The sequence below is a fragment of the Boeremia exigua genome (genome assembly GCF_020726555.1).
Source record: "Boeremia exigua strain MPI-SDFR-AT-0100 chromosome Unknown C7974scaffold_5, whole genome shotgun sequence".
Classification (NCBI taxonomy): Eukaryota; Fungi; Ascomycota; class Dothideomycetes; order Pleosporales; family Didymellaceae; genus Boeremia; species Boeremia exigua.
In genome coordinates, this window is record NW_025763522.1 from 1,372,129 (window position 1) to 1,388,198 (window position 16,070).

The following is a 16,070-nucleotide window of genomic DNA, read 5'->3' on the forward strand; positions in this document are numbered from 1 at the left end:
TTGCTCCGCAATGGACATGGCGGAAGTCTCGAATGTTACACAAGACAGCTGTGTTGAAGCGTTCGTATGGGGCGAGGATGTACAACGGACTCTGTAGTTGACAGTGTGATTTCTATCGCTAAGCATCAGGCTGCGTCGATAGAATGGCGGGCTGGCTTGGACGATAAGTGAAAGCTTCCTTGATTCGGCGAATCTAGAGTTCAGGTTTACCGATGAAAACACGCCATCAAGCTGGGTACAAACATGCATAAGTCTACGCAACATGCGACTTTGTCCCGTCAGCCAGGACATGGAGATGTTGAAGCCGTCTTCCATTGTCAGAGTGTGCTTCGGATCTTCCTTCTGTGACATAGTGACTACTATCTGCCGCCTCTCATTCCTGGGAAACATATTGATCATACACACTGTTTTCCATGTTCGGCACCCCGAGTAACAGCTTAAACAATCCAAAGCTCGAATTATTCTGAGTACAGTCCATGATGGAGGTAGACAGGGGTTCCAATAAACGGTTCTGTCTGAGTTGTGTGCGTTCACGGGCGTCTTTGAAAAGGTAAGACCCTGAGCAAGTTGTCGTGGTAGCTCTGACTATTAGAACGATACACAAATACGGCGAAGCCAGCTGCGCTTGGTAGGTGCTGATTGTGTCTAGACCATGGACTAGATTGCAGAGGACATGAGAAATGAATCGTATGAGTCTCTTGTTGTTGCTAAGTCATGGCCCAAGCCTAAAGGTATTCCAGTCGAAGACACGGCGGTATTGCAAAGGCAGCTGCCGCAACTAAGCCTGTGCATTCTGTAAGGCGTTTGCTTTTTTATCTTTTGATCGCGCGCCTCTGTCTTAGCCTGCGATCCAGGCCCTGAGCCTTGACATTGCGGACGCTAAAGCAGGGGGCGGGCAGGGGCTCCGGAGCAGAGCATTGACAGATCTCGAAACGGTCCACCTCCATACTCTTTCGAGGAGAGCTGAGCTTGTATGTAAGCTTTCGGACGTCGTGGGGAACGACGCGAGTGACAGATCGTTGCGAAAAATAAACGCAAGTATCAGGGGTTGACGGTGCGATGTCCGAGCGCTTCGTATGTCGAGAGACGGTCTTACCCGAACGGCTGGATTGGGGAAGATCGAGACCACTGCCGAATCAGTTTGGTGGCATTCAGCGGGAGTTACCATATCTGTAATGCTAGTATTACAGGGGCGACGCTGGAAAGCGAAGTGTCGAGCAGCACATGGGTAGTAAATACCTAGGCCAGATTTGGCAAGCGGCCCGGGCCAGCACGTGGCTCGTGAGATGCGATCTTCGACTCACTACAACTTACCTCACATCTTCATCGAGAATACTTCGACAGCGTGCACATTGGTCTAGTTACTGTTTCATAAGATTCACAAAATGCTTGCCTGGAGGTACGTGCCATGAGAATTGCCACCACCACATCTTTGGCGAACGGATCGGTGCGAGCGGGATGCACATAGTAGCGCATCGAAGATGCGCCACAAGTGCAGCCAGAACGAACTTGTTCGCCTGAGATCTACTCCGCAGCAGCCTCAATGCCAAGACTGATCACTGCTCGACTACACTCGCTTGCCGTTATGGGGGCTGTCGCTTTACTCTAGCCTACCCTCTCTCAGCTGACCTCCGGAGACTCCGTCAAGAGCATGCACTCAATGTGGAAATTGCGCATCTCTAAATTCCTAGCCTTAGCAGCCTCAGAGAAGGTCAGTATAAGATGCAGATGGAGAACCATGGAGCAGAAGGATATCACTGCAGTTCCATCTGTTTGGGTTTGTCGCCAGAGCTTTAGGCTCACGTCACTCTTTACTCTTAATAATTTTGTCATCTCACGATGGCGTCCTCTCTTTTGAAACCCACACTCATTTTGGGTCTATGGGCTGCAAGCTCCCTCGCGATCCCCGCTCCATCCTCGGAAAACTCATATGTGGCCAAGCGTGCAACTGCTGCACTCTCCTGCTGGGACAATGCTAGCAATGGTGAGATCTTCACCGCCAAGAACGCGGACTGGGAGATCGTCTGTGGCAAGGACTATGTGTAAGTTCTGGAAATCTATGTAGAAGTATCCAAGCTAATTTTGAAAAGTGGTGGTGATATGGGCGCCTCTTGGCCCGCGTCCTTCGAGGAGTGCATCAACGACTGTGACACTGTCCAAGGCTGTGTTGATGTATCCTTCGTGTGGCCCAACGCTTGCTACAAGAAGAACAAACTGAACGCTGTTATTGACAACGCATCTGTTTGGACTGCACGTAAGAAGGTTGCTGCGTCCAGCGACCCTACCAACACGCAGCCCCAAGCCCCGTCTGGCAAAGATATCACATGTCAGGATAAGGCCAGCGATGGAGTCAAGTACACTTCCAAGAAGGGCAACTTTCTGATCGAATGCGGTGTTGATCATTAGTGAGTGCCAACCTGCTTATTATCTGCTGTGTCCGCTAACAATCTTCTAGTGGTGGAGACATGGGCTCTTCCAACGCCGAGACGTTTGCGGCCTGTATCGAAGATTGCGCGGCAACAGACGGCTGTGTTGACGTCAGCTACGTCTATGGCACTTGTTACAAGAAGAATGCACTGAACGAGGGCGGTGCTGCAGGACACGTGTGGTCGGCGAAGCTAATTGCAGAGAGCACCGGCAATACTGGCACCAGCACATCGACTGACACCCCCAAGGCCACTGACACACCCATTACATGTTCCGCCAGCAACGGAAAGACTCTTTCAATCACCTCTGGTGGCACCTACGAGATCACCTGCGGCACTGACTACTACGGCGGCGACTTCAAGTCCCTCGAGACCAAGTCCTTCGACTTGTGCCTTGAAGCCTGTGACACGAACGACGCTTGTCAAGCTGTGTCCTACGTGGCTCCATCATGCTACCTTAAGAACGAAGTCACCAAGGGCGTTGCTGCCGCACACGTCTGGGGTGCACTCGTTAAGAAACCTGCAAAGGATGCGTTTGCCTTTCCGACTGTGGTCAACAAGGACCTCGAGCCAGGCGCGACTGAGTCTGTCATGGCCGAGGTCATGACACTGCCTAGTCCACCTCTGGCTACCCTGGGCCCCGTTTCACCTCCAGGAATCAACATGGGCGGCCTTGGCGTCCTCACACCCGAGGAGAAGACAGCCCTGTGGTTCGGTGGCAGTGCCGATGCTATGAAGGACGACGAGTCTGGTGCTGTCACAGTCCGCCTCACGGTCGACTACAAGTACCCCTCCATCATCCTGGATCATTCCATCTACATCAAGAACGTCGATTGTGCTAGTGGTAGCCTGCAAGCCAAGTTTGATAACATCATTGCCTTCAGTCACGCTGCGGACACCTGGCCAGCAAAGGTCCCACTGCTTTTCATCACCAGCGCCAAGAGCTGTGGTAACGGTGACCAAAACTCGTTCTGGCTTGCTCAGTCTATCAAGTTCGACCAGAATGCCAACACCTTCAGCGCTTCCGGTGCCACTGTAGAACTCGGAGACGTGTTCAACGAGATGGACATCGATTTTGGAAAGATCGAAATGCAAAACAGCACTGTCAACAGCACTGCCTCGACTGATACAAGTGCGTTGAGCTGTGGCAAGCCCGGCTCTCCTTTCCTGGATGATCTCCCCGCGGTCGCGTGTGGAACTTCCTTCGACAAATCTCTCGACGAGCAACTCGGATACTACGCTGCTAACGGCGATGATGAAGAGCATGTCTTAGCGTCGGCCGGCGTGGATTCTTCAGACAGCACCGGTGTTGCCGTCAGACGCGATCTTGCTAAGCGAGGCTGGTTCAGCAGCATTGCTAAGAAGGTTGTCTCGGTTGTAAAGCAGGCTGCTGTGGCCGTTGTCAAGCAGGTTGCACAGACCGTGGTCACAGTTGCGAAGGCTGCTGCAACGGTTGCCGTTGCCGTAGTCAAGACTACCGTCAATGTTGGTATCGCCCTGGCTGTCAATGTTGCCAAACTTGCAGTATTCATCGTCACTGGCGACTATGATAACTCCCTCGTTCTGCCAATCGATCTGACAGGCACTTCACTGTCCAAGACCACCCCCTGGGATGATACTACAGGTTTCAAGTTCTACGACTACCGTCCCGAGCGCGAGGGTGCGAAATGGAAGGCCTCCAAGATCAACCTTGCGAGGGTTGCTACCGAATTCAAGCTTCTTCCCGGCGAGAAGGACCCAGAGCCAGGTATTGAGCTTTGGTAAGGACTCTCAAATCTTCGCGTTATCATTTACTGACAGACTTCTACAGGTGTGTCGACTGCGGTGTCAAGGGTAAGTTCATCGCAAAGGGCTCTATCAGCGCTACGCCCCTCTCCGGTCTCAAGAAGGCGCAGGTCGGTGTCAGTGGTAACATGTATGTCGGCGCCTTCTTGGGTGTCAACGCTTTCACCAAGTACGAGAAGACCATTCGTAAGGATCTGTTCGTGAAGGGCCTGCCCGGATGGGAGATTCCCAAGATCGTTTCTCTTGGTCCCCGTGTGATCCTCGGTGCTCAGGCAACATTCAGCATTGAGGCAGAGGGCCAACTTCTCACCGGAGCTAGCATGAACTGGCCTGCATTTGAGGCAACTCTGGACTTTGTCGATTCGAAGAAGTCAACTCAGTCTGGATGGGTCCCGCAAGTTACCAGGAAGTTCGATGCCCATGGCGAGCTCACTGCTACAGCTGCTCTCGGTCTTCCCGTTACGCTGAGTTTCGGCATCAACATCCTGGACGGCAGATTCGAGAAAGCGGTCAATCTGACTGATATCCCTGCCATTACAGCCGAGGCGAAGCTCGAGTTTGACGTTGGCACTTCCAAGAACCAGTTCGGAGGCGACGACTGCCAGGGCATTGCTTGGGATATCGCTCTCACCAACGAACTCCGCATTGATATTCCCGACTCCGAGGGCTGGAAGTTGGGTCAGTGGAAGCCTGCCACGCTCGCTAAGGGCTGCATTGGTCGCACCCGTCCTGAGGAACCCGCGTCGTCATCGTCGGCTCTCCCATCATCCACCACTCCCGCAACTTCTACAACCCCCACGCCTACGCCTACACCCACACCTACCGGACTATCATGCCCGAGTGCGGACGGTAAGAAGTTCACCGACAACGGCAGCAGCCATAAAGAATACACCATCGTCTGTAACAAGGACGCTGCTGGTGCCGACCTCACCTGGGGCTACCGGGACTCGTTCGAGTCGTGTATGAACTGGTGTGGCACAAGCACACAGTGCGTTGGTATTGTCTATGCACCAAAGCGCACCGATGGCGTTACCTGCTGGTTGAAGAACGGTTACCCGACGATGTACAACAATCCTTCCCCATTGACTGATCCAATCCACAGCGCCATGACTGTTCAACCTGTACTCTCCATCATTAGCATGTTCTATGCCGACCGAGACATCACCTCATACGCTAGGCAGAATGTTGCCCGCGGAACGCAGCTTGTCATTGACACGAACAACATTGTGGGCTGGGCCAATGGCGATCCATGGCCTGGTAATCAGAAGAGTATCTCTATGCTCTTCAGTTACGGCACAGAGCTACGCACGTTTGTGGTTCAAGGTGGCGTGGGGACCATTGTTCTCAACCCGGGTCCCGCTTCTTCCCAGCCCTACGTCCAAGTCGTTCCTGGCTACGAGTCGATGTCTGGCGTCTCCAACATCAACATCGTTGCCGTTGTATACGGTCGCAATCAGATCACGTCTCGCAGTGTATACCAGAACATGTACAACTCAATCCGAAACGCAGGTGGACGATGGCAATATACCAACGAAAACTTCCAGGCGGATACTTGGGTCGGCATCGGCAAGACTGGTGTGATCTGGTACAAGAACACCGACAATGGCTACTTCGTTGCGAACCCTGCTCGCGAAGGCAACTACAATTTCTTCCGCGATGGCCGCTGGAGCAAGCGTCAGGAGCTTCCGGAGTCTGCGTCCGGATCGGAGCCTGCTCAGGTTACCCCCACAGATGCACCTGCATCAACACCTATCGGAGTCAGCTCAGCACAGAACACACCTGATCCCGTGGTTCCCGATTCTTCGAGCGAGACCCCAGCTACTACACCAGCCGCTAGCTCTGTTTCCGAGGCTTCGTCGGCGTCCTCAGCCACTCCCTCCGCTTCCTCTTTCCCCCAGCTTACTGTCAGCAACTCAACCGCCAACGCAACCTCGAACGCGACTGATGTCACCTTCGCCAACTTCGAGATTGTGGACACAACCAACTCTCTTAAGCTCAACCCCAGCAAAGACGGCAACCTTTTCCTTTCCCTTGTCGGCGATTCAACCGATATCTCGAACCTGACTTCCGGCTCCTTCAACGGTGATTCTGCCTCCAAGACAGTCATTGGCGACTCCGCCGACCGCTACCTGCACTACTACCCCGACGTGCTCGCCTCCTCTGGTGCATCGCGTCTGCGCCTTGCGGAGTGGAAGAAGCTGCCCAAGGGCGCAAAGCTGATCACGCTCTCGCAGGTCGAAGTTGAGGGAGAGAAGATGATGCTGGGTATTGATACCAAGGGCAACTACCTCTGGCCGTTTGTCTGCGGTATCAAGTCTCAGCTGAACAAGATCTTCCTGGTCAAGGATCCCGTCAATGGCGCTGCAGCGCTACAGAAAGACAACATGAAGTTCACTGTCACTGGTGGTGAGGCTTATAGCTGTGAGCCGGTGGCACTGATGGTCAAGGTGTAGTGGGGGTGATAGAATCGATTACAACAGTGTATACACGCTTTTCCTAATCCATAATCAATAATATAATACACATTGTGTATGACAAATGCAACATCGCATCAAGCAAGTGTCATTCCTGTCTAGTTGTACTTGTTCCAGGGGTCTCTGTGAGTTGACTCCATGAGGACGTTTACTTGGCCAGCTAGGTGTCGACGACCAGATTCAATTGCCCATCTTGCGATGCTGATTCTAATATTTGACAGTCGTTCAGACTGCAACGCACGTTGATCAGAAGTTCTCGATCTTCGTCCCGATGCCCCTTTCATCTGCCAGCCTCACCAGATCACTGCCAACCACAACGTCCATTAGCCCCAGCCCAACGCTCTTGTATATGACATTGCCCTTCTGCAGCCATTCAATCAGACTTTGGTGCTCCTTTTCGTGGTCATCTTTGCTGCTTTTGCTGCCACCCGCCCTCTTGCTCTTCTTCGAGGGTGCCTCGCCCAGTTCAACGCCATCGTTATCCAGTCCCTCTTCACTCATGCGCTTCTGCTCCATACATTCTGACCGTCTCTTATCGGCATCCCGCTTAAGCATGACGAGTTCACCGATCTCGACGATCTCGCTTGGCGAAAGACCGGCTTGAATGATCTCGCCTGCTTCTTTGAGACACGCCTCCACACTATCCACAATCACAGCCCCGCCTTGGGGAGCGTGCTTATGGAAATGTCGACCATGATCAGGCGTAACGTTCTGACGGAGGATTTCAGGGTGGATCTCGCACATATGTGGCTTGTAAGAGCCGATTGCCGCTAGGTAGCGACCTTTCTTCCGCCCTTCCGGATTTGTGAGGAATGGCGCTGGAAAAAGTGGTGTCAGACTCGGGGTGGTACAGAAAATAACGGAAGAAGCTCGGATTGTAGACTTCAGCAGGCGGTCATACTCGCCGTGGGATGGCGTGAGTATTTGGATCTTTGGGCGGTGAAGACCTTCCCCTTCCTTCCTATAGCTAGGGATGTTTGTTGTGCTCGTATCGAACTTCATTGGTTGCTCGTCAGGGTTGTAAAGAGATTGCAAAAGCTGGTGGACGCGGTCGAAATCGCGATTAATGATGTTGAGGTGGTGGATGTCCGTGGAACGCAGCATCAGAGCAAGGCGGATGTGCCAATATGCTTGTTTGCCTAACGAACAATTAGATGTAACGCCAACGACGTGAGTACGGGAAGTCTACCTGCACCGAATACGACAACATCATGCACGTTATGCCGCTTCTTGAACAGCATCGTGCTGGCAAGCGCAGTGCGGAAGGCCGTGATCTCCTCGGCGTTGATGAGCGCGCGGGGTGAACCATCTTTGGCTAGCAGCTGCAGAGTACCCTTTGGAGTTGTGCTTTGTGAGCTTGCGAGGGACTGAGGCTGCTCTAGAGAGCCCGTGGAATGAGTTGACTCGGACAAGGAAGTCGTCTTGAGTGAGGATGCAATGGATGATGCATCGGACTGCTTCTTCGTGTCCCCCGTAGCTAGCGTTACCACCTTGAAGCCGATACCATCGTTGCTTGAGGCGGGCATGAAAAGTGTGGTCTGCCCGTCATTGCGCTTGAGCGCTGTGCGCATGGGCTGGAACGACGAACAACAGGCATTGGAGTCTTCCTCTGTTGCAGTCGAGTAGTAATGCAGACCATCAGCAAGGGATTGCTGCAAATCAAGGATATCCTGCTTGGACAACTGGTGCAGCAGGGTACGCACGTCAGTGTCAGTCAAAATAGTTAACGGCATTGCGACACACGGTTGTATAGGATGATGTTCGAGGTTGCGTGGGCATTACCAAGTGGGGGTCTTTCTAAGTGGGGTGTCTGACCTGAGTAAAATTGCCGGGTACGACCCTAGCGGGGAAAGCGCAAACGAGGGAACAGTTTCTGACGGCTTACTGTACATCACTCATCACTCATGTCTGCAAGTAATGCTAATGGCGTGCGTTATCGTTGTTCGATTCCAGTCAATGCAGTGTCATAGCGACTGCTTTTAACCCTCCGTAACTCCGTGGTATTGAGGACCCTACATGCAGAGATAAGAGACACGCCATAAAATTCATGAACCTAGCAAACACATCAGACCGTTTAGATCTTGATGGCGCTCTCGATGGCCTTCCTGCGCTTGGCCATGCGGGCGTTCGCCTTGGCACCCATGATACCACCTCCCCAGTGGCGCGAGGCATCCTTGTGGTGGGACTCGAGGTAGCCGTCGTTGACAGCGGAGACGAGCTTGGAGAGCTCAGTCTTGTCCTCGGCGCGGACCTCGGTAAGAGCGAGGACGGCGGCGGTCTTCTGGTGGACGACCGTTCCGAGACGGGCCTTGCCCTTGACAATGACGTAGGGGACACCCATCTTGCGGCAGAGGGCGGGGAGGAAGACAACGAGCTCGATGGGGTCAACGTCGTTGGCGATCAGGACGAGCGAAGCCTTCTTGTTCTCGACGAGGCCGACAACGTGGTTCAGACCGAACTTGGCAGTGTAGGGCTTCTTGGAGACATCCTCCTTCTTCTTGCCCTCAGAGATGGCGGTAGCCTCCTTGGTCAGGCGCTCCTTCTTCTCGGCCTTGGTCTCAGGGCGGTACTTGTTGAGAAGCTTGAAAGACTGGGTGGCGACTGCGACGCATTAGCCATTGCTTCTACCTTTTGCCTTGTGTGTGCTTACGGTTGCGGTCAGCAACGTGCTGGAACTGGGCAATCGCCGGGGGGACCTTCAAACGGAGGTTGAGGATCTTCTTCTGGCGCTGGAGACGGACGTACGCGGGCCACCTGACCATGCGGCCAAGGTTGCGCTGGGGCTGGATGTCCTGGCCGATACCGAAGTTCTTGGGGCGCTTCTCGAGGAGAGGGTTCTGCCGCTGGTTAGAGCTTGCGAAATTATCGAGACAGAATGGTCAACGTACCTTGGCAGCCTTCTTGTTGCCAGCCTTGCCCTGGGGGAAGGGGGCAGGCGCGGTCTTCTTTCCCTTAGGAGGCATTTTGTACTGTAGAGGCTCTGTCATAGAGAACAGAAACTATCAGCGAATGTTCATCCACTAAGTAGTTCTGTAGCTCGTAAGAGTGAGCGGGTATTGCTACCGCGCTGCACTCTGGCCATCATCGTAGTCGACATGCTCCATTGCTGTCGCATGCGACCGAATGCTGTTCGAGCGATCAGGAACGGGTGTTGCGCTTACCGTTGGTTAGTTGGTCGACGACGAGGTTGCTGGACTGACGAAGAGCGAAAAGTTTGGACTTGAGCTGTTACTGTGAAAATGTGGTGCGGGCCTAAGCGAGGCTTGGCCGCAGACCGCGCTAGTGGGCCGTCCAATCGAGGGCCGCCTGCTACGACCAACACCAACCTCGTCAGGCCTCGTACTTCGATGGCAGTTTCAATGGCCTCAGACAGGCGCCAACTAGTTCTGGTGTTCTGCTCGTGGAAAGTCTTACTCTTCACGCTGACTGCGTTTTGCCCGGGTCCAGGCTACGACACCTCCGGTCTGATCTCGCTCAATTCGAGTTTAGACCGTCATGCAAACCTCGAATCATCATCCCGATTCCAACATTTCGTTCTCAATCTTTTCCGATGGGATGCACTATACTTCATCAAAGCTGCGGAGCGGGGCCTGGTCTTTGAGCAAGAATGGGCGTTCAGCCCGGCGTTCTCCAAGCTCTTAGGCGTTGTAGGACGACGTGAGCAGCCATTGTTCCAACACGAGCTAGCATTGACACAAACGTAGTCATCACCGGTAATGCGGAAAGCCCGCTCCAGTACTACATCGTCGTCGGTATTGTCATCTCCACCACTTGCCACCTCCTCTCCGTGCTCGTTCTGTACAGACTCCTTACCCGACTCACGGAAGCGGGGCAGGGACAATCTCGGGTACCGTTTGTTGCAAGCGTTCTTCACACGCTGACACCAGCCTCTCTGTTCCTTTCGGCACCTTACGCAGAGTCTATGTTCTCAGTACTCAATATGGCCGGTATACTCTGTTACGTAGAGTCCAAAGCTGCGGCCGGTCCTACTTCTGTCCGCTTCCAGGAGATCTTGTACAAGCTCAGCTCAGGTGTACTCTTTGCTCTGGCGACTACCATACGGAGCAATGGCTTGCTGAGTGGCTTGATACTCTTGTATGACGTTACGCGGTACCTGCCCCAATTGCTCTCTTTGCGGTCGAATGTACATGATCTTTGTAGAGTCGTTGTCACTTGTGTCTCTGGTATTATGATCGCTGTTGGATTCATCGGGCCGCAATATCTGGCCTACCTAGACTTTTGCAGTACCAGCGACTTGGCCAGACCCTGGTGCGAAAACAACCTCCCAAGCATCTACTCGTGGGTGCAGAGCCATTATTGGTAAGTCTACCTGGGACATAGAGTCTTCAATCTAATATGTTTTAGGAATGTTGGACTCTTCCGTTATTGGACTCTGTCTAACCTTCCGTTGTTCCTGCTTGCGGTCCCAATGTTGGGGATGTTGGTGTACTCAAGTGTTACCATCCTTCGCACCGGCTATGCTTCGCCGTTGCATGGGCGTCCTGTACCCCACACTAGTAACGCCCTTGAACCTAAGCCCACGCCTCTCGCAACGTTCGACTTACCAGAACTGGCGTTACCTCAGCTGGTGCTGGCTTTGGCAACAGCTACCAGTTTTCACGTGCAGATCATCAACCGGATTGCTTCTGGATACCCCCTCTGGTATCTGACAGTAGCTGCTTGTATGACTCAAAAGCGATCGGACTTGCATCTCAGGAAGCAGCCGAACTATGAACAGTGGGTAGTTCGCGCGATGATTATGTATTCCATGATCCAAGGAGGGCTTTTTGCAAACTTCTTACCGCCCGCTTGAGGGAAAGGTTCTGTTCTCCTTGCGGCTCAGTGACCGGTCAGGTTACCAAGCGGATGCCTACAACATCGCAATATGGCTCATATTTGTAAAGCAGTGGCGCAGTTCTAGCTTCACGTCTCAACGTCTTAATTTCCCGATTCCCATGCGGGCTTTCTCCATCCGAACGGCTGCGTTACCTTTGTGCGCATTCGCTCGGGAGTTGCGCAGCCGTTGAGGCGCTCCAGCATACGCCCTTGCCACGACCCAGGGCGTTACTTAAGTCCCTTCGTCTAAGCGTGGTGTCGTACGATCCAAGCTACATATATGGTGCTAAGATTGTCAGCTTAATGTTGTTTGGTCCGTCTCATACCACCTTCACACCTTAGCGTTTGGACCACAGCCTTGATACCTAGGTTCCAGGACATTTGACAGATTCGAACGCTGAGACTGGTCTGACACTAGTATTCATTTTTCCTGCCCACTGACTCAAAGCTCATCGAGAAACAAGCTTCGGAAGGTCGCTGATGAGGCACTCCAAGGTTGGCTGGACCTCAACATCCCCGGGCAATGGCCGTCGGGTGCACTGTACCTGCATTGCAGAGCACCCCATTGTTTGTTTTCGCTATGGCACTGTATCATGTTGTGCATGGAATCCCGACTTTGTCAAGCCTTGGTGACGAGAAGCCGTGATAGCTTCGAGCACCGTAGAGGCACTTGAGCCATCAGGATTGTGGTTATCCAGTTCCAACGGCCCATTGCCTCCCTGAGAAATTCTTGGCGTGTTACACTATCGGACTATGAGCATTTTCGGATGTGGATTCAGCCTCACAGCGAGGATCACATCACTGAGACCCTCGTGCCTAACCACTGGTACGACCTCTACTGTATCCAGAGGTTGAGACCTCTAGTCCTGTGGACATTTGGTGGCCCTACTCTGGCTCCGGCTTGAGGATGGATGATGCGTATTGCGCACCCAAACTACTCTGGTATCGCCTGCTTATAGCGTTGAAGCGTATAAAACCCATCATGATCCCCAAGATTCGATACATCACCTTCACTGACCTGACATCGGCAAGCATGAAGCTATCTACAGCCGCTATTATTTTGAGCCATGCTCTCGCCATTACAGCAAGCCTGCTGCCGAGACAGGCGCAATGCGATGAAAACGATTGCTTTCGAGCCGTGTGGGGAACATCCCGTGGTACAGACCATCCTCTCACCGCGCAACGAGACTGCATGACTCGATTCACAACGACTATTGCATTCTACCCAACGTAAGCAGCAAAGTTCCATGGTCGGACTACAACTCACGCATTCCTACCAGTACCACTGTTACAGTTGTTGCCCGCGACACCGTGACTACGGTGGTGTCTTGCACAGCGACACCTGCCCACGCTGCCGCTTTCATCCTGCCGACTGGCTCGCCGTCTCTCCCAGATATCAGGATACCGGATTCCACTCCAGTTCCTGCAGGAGTTAGAGTTAGAGTTCGTCAGAATGGGAACTTCCCTTCCAGCAGCACTACCATCATCGGTCCAACCCCTACGTACCTTGGCAATAGCTGCGGCAATCAGGACGCAGTCTATGCCAGCGCGTGCGCCTGCAAGGGTGTTACATCGAGTGTTCTCTCCAAGCTCAGCACGGTATGTAATGCGTAGCTATCATGGCCTAACACCTTTCTAACATCTTTCAGGGATTCGTGAGCACGGACACTTTGACCCTCACGTCGACTATCACTTCTATCGCATCCTGCAACTCAATCCCCCCAATCACATCGTCACAGGGTTCTTCTACAGCTACCACCGGCAGTTTGTCCTCGTCTAGTGGCAGTTTATCATCGTCTATTGGCAGTTCATCCTCTACTGGCAGTTCATCCTCTACTGGTAGCTCATCCTCTACTGGTAGTTCATCTATCGACAGTTCATCGTCTACCGGTAGTATATCATCTACCGATAGTGCTTCCTCCACTAGCGGTGTATCCTCTACGGGCAGTTTATCCTCCACTGATAGCTTGTCCTCTACTGACAGCTTATCTTCTACCGTCAGCCTGTCCTCTACTGGCACTTTATCCCCGTCTACCGGTACTTTGTCCTCATCTACCGACACTTTGTCCTCTACCGATACTGTGTCATCCTCTACTGGCAGTATATCCTCTACCGGCAGTGTATCCTCGTCCACTGATACTTTGTCTTCTACCGGTAGTCTATCCTCATCTACCGACACTTTATCCTCCACTGGCAGTTTGTCCTCATCTACTGGTACCTTATCCCCTACCGATACTTTGTCATCCTCCACTGGCAGTGCATCCTCGTCTACTGGCACTTTGTCTTCTACCGATACTGTGTCCTCATCTTCTGGCAGTGCGTCCTCTTCAGCCGGCTCTACATCCTCATCTAGTAGCACTTTATCCGCTACTGATACCTTATCGTCTTCTACTGGCAGTATATCCTTGTCAACTGGCACTTTGTCCTCTACTGGCACTCTACCATCCTCTACTGATACTTTGTCCTCATCAACTGGCACTTTATCCGCTACTGATACTTTGTCCTCATCAACTGGCACTTTATCCGCTACTGACACTTTGTCATCTTCTACTGCCAGTATATCCTCGTCGACTGGCACTTTATCCTCTACTGGCACTCTATCATCCTCTACTGACAGTGTATCTTCGTCTTCTGGCAGTATATCCTTTACTGATACTCTGTCCTCATCAACTGGCACTCTGTCCTCTACCGGCACTTTGTCCTCCTCAACTGACAGTGTATCCTCATCTACTGGCAGTGCATCATTTACTGGTAGTGTGTCATCTACTGACAGCTTATCCTCTACTATCACGTTATCCTCTACCGGGACTTTGTCATCATCGACTGATAGTGTATCCTCGTCTACTGGGAGTGCATCATCATCTACGGGTAGTGCATCATCATCTACTGGTAGTGCATCATCATCTACTAGCAGTTTATCGTCATCCACAGACACTGCATCCTCGTCTACTGGTACAGAGTCAAGTACTGCCTCTACTGTATCTTCGACCTCGAGCTCTCGTTCTACGGACACCGACACGCTCTCGTCTACAACGTTTTCATTCACGTCGCTTTCGTTCACGACTTTTTCGTTCACGACGCTTTCGTCTATGACACTTCCATCCACCTCTTCATCAGCAAGCTCTTCGAGTTTGAGCGCAAGTTCCACCTCGCTAGACACAACGTCATCAGGCTTATCGACGCTGACTTCAAGTTCCACTTCGCTGGATACAACATCATCATCGGGTTTCTCGACGCTGAGCTCAAGTTTCTCATCGGGATCCTCGACCCTGAGCACTAGCTCTGTTTCACTAGATACGTCGTCAGGCCTCTCAACGCTGAGCGTAAGCTCTACTTCACTGGGCACAACATCATCAGGCTCTTCGACGCTAAGCGCAAGTTCTACTACACTGGACACAACAGCGACAAGGTCTACAACCTCCTCAACTCCCACGCCAAGCTGTCCTACTCTTGGTACCATTAGCTGCAACAATGCTTGTATCTTTGCAACAACCGACAGGCTCAACTGTGGTCGCTGCGGCAACAGGTGTGCGGCTGGCTTGTCCTGCATCAACGGCGTCTGCGCCCGCGATCCCTGCGATTCTACGTGCGACTTTGACCGTCCCTGCAACACCGGACCCAATCGCCCCCCGGGAGGCTGCATTTGCGCCACCGATGCATCCGGTCACGGTATCTGCTTCGACAGAGATAGGTACCAGTGCGGCAACAGCAACCTCATCCGCTGTCTTCAGACCGAAATTACTTCCGACCCCAGTAAGCTGGGGTGCCCGCTTGGCCATGTCTGCATCAAGAGTACTTGTGCAAGTAACTGCAACAGTACCGGCGTTCCTGAGCCTGCGCAGATGGGCGTTTGTGTCAGCACTGAGAGGTGCGGAGATTCAGGCGCTGTGCAGCTAGGACCACTGATCGAGATTGGTGCCCAAGAGAAACGTAGGAGGCTGATTGGCGAGTTCAACTGGTAAACAGGGTACCTGTGTTGAACACACTGGTACGGAGATCGTGAGGCATGTAAATTGGCAAATTGCGGGCAAGGGCCTCACGAGGGAGAAGTGGTTTTGGAGGTATACAAAGGGCGTTTAGGTCTGCTTATATGAGTTAATATCATGCGTATATTCTGTATTCACTCTGTTCCTGTTGTGCTTGGTGATGACTTGCAACGGCACATCACTGCTCGAGCCTTGATAATAATTGGTTGGAGTCAGTGTTAGCCGCAGGGCACTGAGATCCGAAGCTAAAGATTCGACTTGAGATTTGCTGAGGATAAGAGGTTGACACGCTCTCAAAGTGGAAACATCTTGGATCATCAACGAGATTACGAGGCTTGCACACCAGAAGGCATGGGATGCAGGCATCTTGATCAGTTGAGCATTTTGGCAGTCGAAAAGGCCTTCCAGATTAAACGTAAAACCTTGAATCGTTGCAGCACCGTAAATCTTTGTGCAAACACGTGACCGTCAGGCGCTGATCGATATGTCGTCCGAGTAATGGAATGCAGAATCGGCAAATCAGAATCCTGGTTGTTTTAGGTCCTTTCGCTGGTGGTGATGGT

The 16,070-nt window shown here is 52.5% G+C and overlaps 6 protein-coding genes across 6 annotated transcripts; 2 read left to right on the forward strand and 4 right to left on the reverse strand.

The window, feature by feature from the left end:
- The first annotated feature begins 1,680 nt into the window (after positions 1-1,680).
- Positions 1,681-6,728, forward strand: C7974DRAFT_170427 (uncharacterized protein). Its single transcript, XM_046136139.1, has 4 exons — positions 1,681-2,042; positions 2,091-2,405; positions 2,456-4,186; positions 4,237-6,728. Exons 1-4 carry the CDS (start codon positions 1,840-1,842, stop codon positions 6,662-6,664), a joined length of 4,677 nt encoding a protein of 1,558 aa, XP_045998149.1. The 5' UTR covers positions 1,681-1,839; the 3' UTR covers positions 6,665-6,728.
- A 1-nt stretch (position 6,729) lies between these two features.
- Positions 6,730-8,575, reverse strand: C7974DRAFT_170407 (uncharacterized protein). Its single transcript, XM_046136138.1, has 2 exons — positions 7,875-8,575; positions 6,730-7,824 (listed from the first exon to the last, which is right to left on the reverse strand). Exons 1-2 carry the CDS (start codon positions 8,416-8,418, stop codon positions 6,932-6,934), a joined length of 1,437 nt encoding a protein of 478 aa, XP_045998150.1. The 5' UTR covers positions 8,419-8,575; the 3' UTR covers positions 6,730-6,931.
- Positions 8,487-9,897, reverse strand: C7974DRAFT_392664 (50S ribosomal protein L30e-like protein). Its single transcript, XM_046141707.1, has 4 exons — positions 9,847-9,897; positions 9,574-9,665; positions 9,336-9,522; positions 8,487-9,286 (listed from the first exon to the last, which is right to left on the reverse strand). Exons 2-4 carry the CDS (start codon positions 9,646-9,648, stop codon positions 8,760-8,762), a joined length of 789 nt encoding a protein of 262 aa, XP_045998151.1. The 5' UTR covers positions 9,649-9,665; positions 9,847-9,897; the 3' UTR covers positions 8,487-8,759.
- A 147-nt stretch (positions 9,898-10,044) lies between these two features.
- On the forward strand, positions 10,045-11,498 carry C7974DRAFT_309344 (GPI mannosyltransferase 2; the record flags this gene model as incomplete). Its single annotated transcript, XM_046138216.1, has 3 exons — positions 10,045-10,342; positions 10,390-11,005; positions 11,051-11,498. The coding sequence occupies 3 exons, from the start codon at positions 10,045-10,047 to the stop codon at positions 11,496-11,498; spliced, it is 1,362 nt and encodes a 453-aa protein (XP_045998152.1).
- Positions 11,499-12,777: 1,279 nt separating this feature from the next.
- C7974DRAFT_375475 (uncharacterized protein) lies at positions 12,778-15,300 on the reverse strand (the record flags this gene model as incomplete). The annotated part of the gene is made up of 4 exons (XM_046140209.1): positions 12,778-12,944; positions 13,028-13,077; positions 13,189-14,984; positions 15,019-15,300. 4 exons carry the CDS (start codon positions 15,298-15,300, stop codon positions 12,778-12,780), a joined length of 2,295 nt encoding a protein of 764 aa, XP_045998153.1.
- Positions 15,301-15,540: 240 nt separating this feature from the next.
- C7974DRAFT_170435 (uncharacterized protein) lies at positions 15,541-16,058 on the reverse strand. The gene has a single exon (XM_046136140.1). The coding sequence runs from the start codon at positions 15,871-15,873 to the stop codon at positions 15,598-15,600; it is 276 nt and encodes a 91-aa protein (XP_045998154.1). The 5' UTR covers positions 15,874-16,058; the 3' UTR covers positions 15,541-15,597.
- Between the last annotated feature and the right edge of the window lie 12 nt (positions 16,059-16,070).

What these genes read in the sequence shown, in the direction of transcription:
- C7974DRAFT_170427 (XM_046136139.1), top strand. Translation starts at nt 1,840, where the DNA reads ATGGCGTCCTCTCTTTTGAAACCCACACTCATTTTGGGTCTATGGGCT. An exon ending in GAATGCGGTGTTGATCATTA is followed by an intron (nt 2,406 to 2,455) that starts GTGAGTGCCAAC and finishes ACAATCTTCTAG; the next exon opens with TGGTGGAGACATGGGCTCTT. An exon ending in GAGCCAGGTATTGAGCTTTG is followed by an intron (nt 4,187 to 4,236) that starts GTAAGGACTCTC and finishes AGACTTCTACAG; the next exon opens with GTGTGTCGACTGCGGTGTCA.
- C7974DRAFT_170407 (XM_046136138.1), bottom strand. Translation starts at nt 8,418, where the DNA reads ATGCCGTTAACTATTTTGACTGACACTGACGTGCGTACCCTGCTGCAC. An exon ending in TGTTGTCGTATTCGGTGCAG is followed by an intron (nt 7,825 to 7,874) that starts GTAGACTTCCCG and finishes ATTGTTCGTTAG; the next exon opens with GCAAACAAGCATATTGGCAC.
- C7974DRAFT_392664 (XM_046141707.1), bottom strand. Translation starts at nt 9,648, where the DNA reads ATGCCTCCTAAGGGAAAGAAGACCGCGCCTGCCCCCTTCCCCCAGGGC. An exon ending in GCAACAAGAAGGCTGCCAAG is followed by an intron (nt 9,523 to 9,573) that starts GTACGTTGACCA and finishes AACCAGCGGCAG; the next exon opens with AACCCTCTCCTCGAGAAGCG. An exon ending in GCACGTTGCTGACCGCAACC is followed by an intron (nt 9,287 to 9,335) that starts GTAAGCACACAC and finishes AATGCGTCGCAG; the next exon opens with TCGCCACCCAGTCTTTCAAG.
- C7974DRAFT_170435 (XM_046136140.1), bottom strand. Translation starts at nt 15,873, where the DNA reads ATGCCTGCATCCCATGCCTTCTGGTGTGCAAGCCTCGTAATCTCGTTG.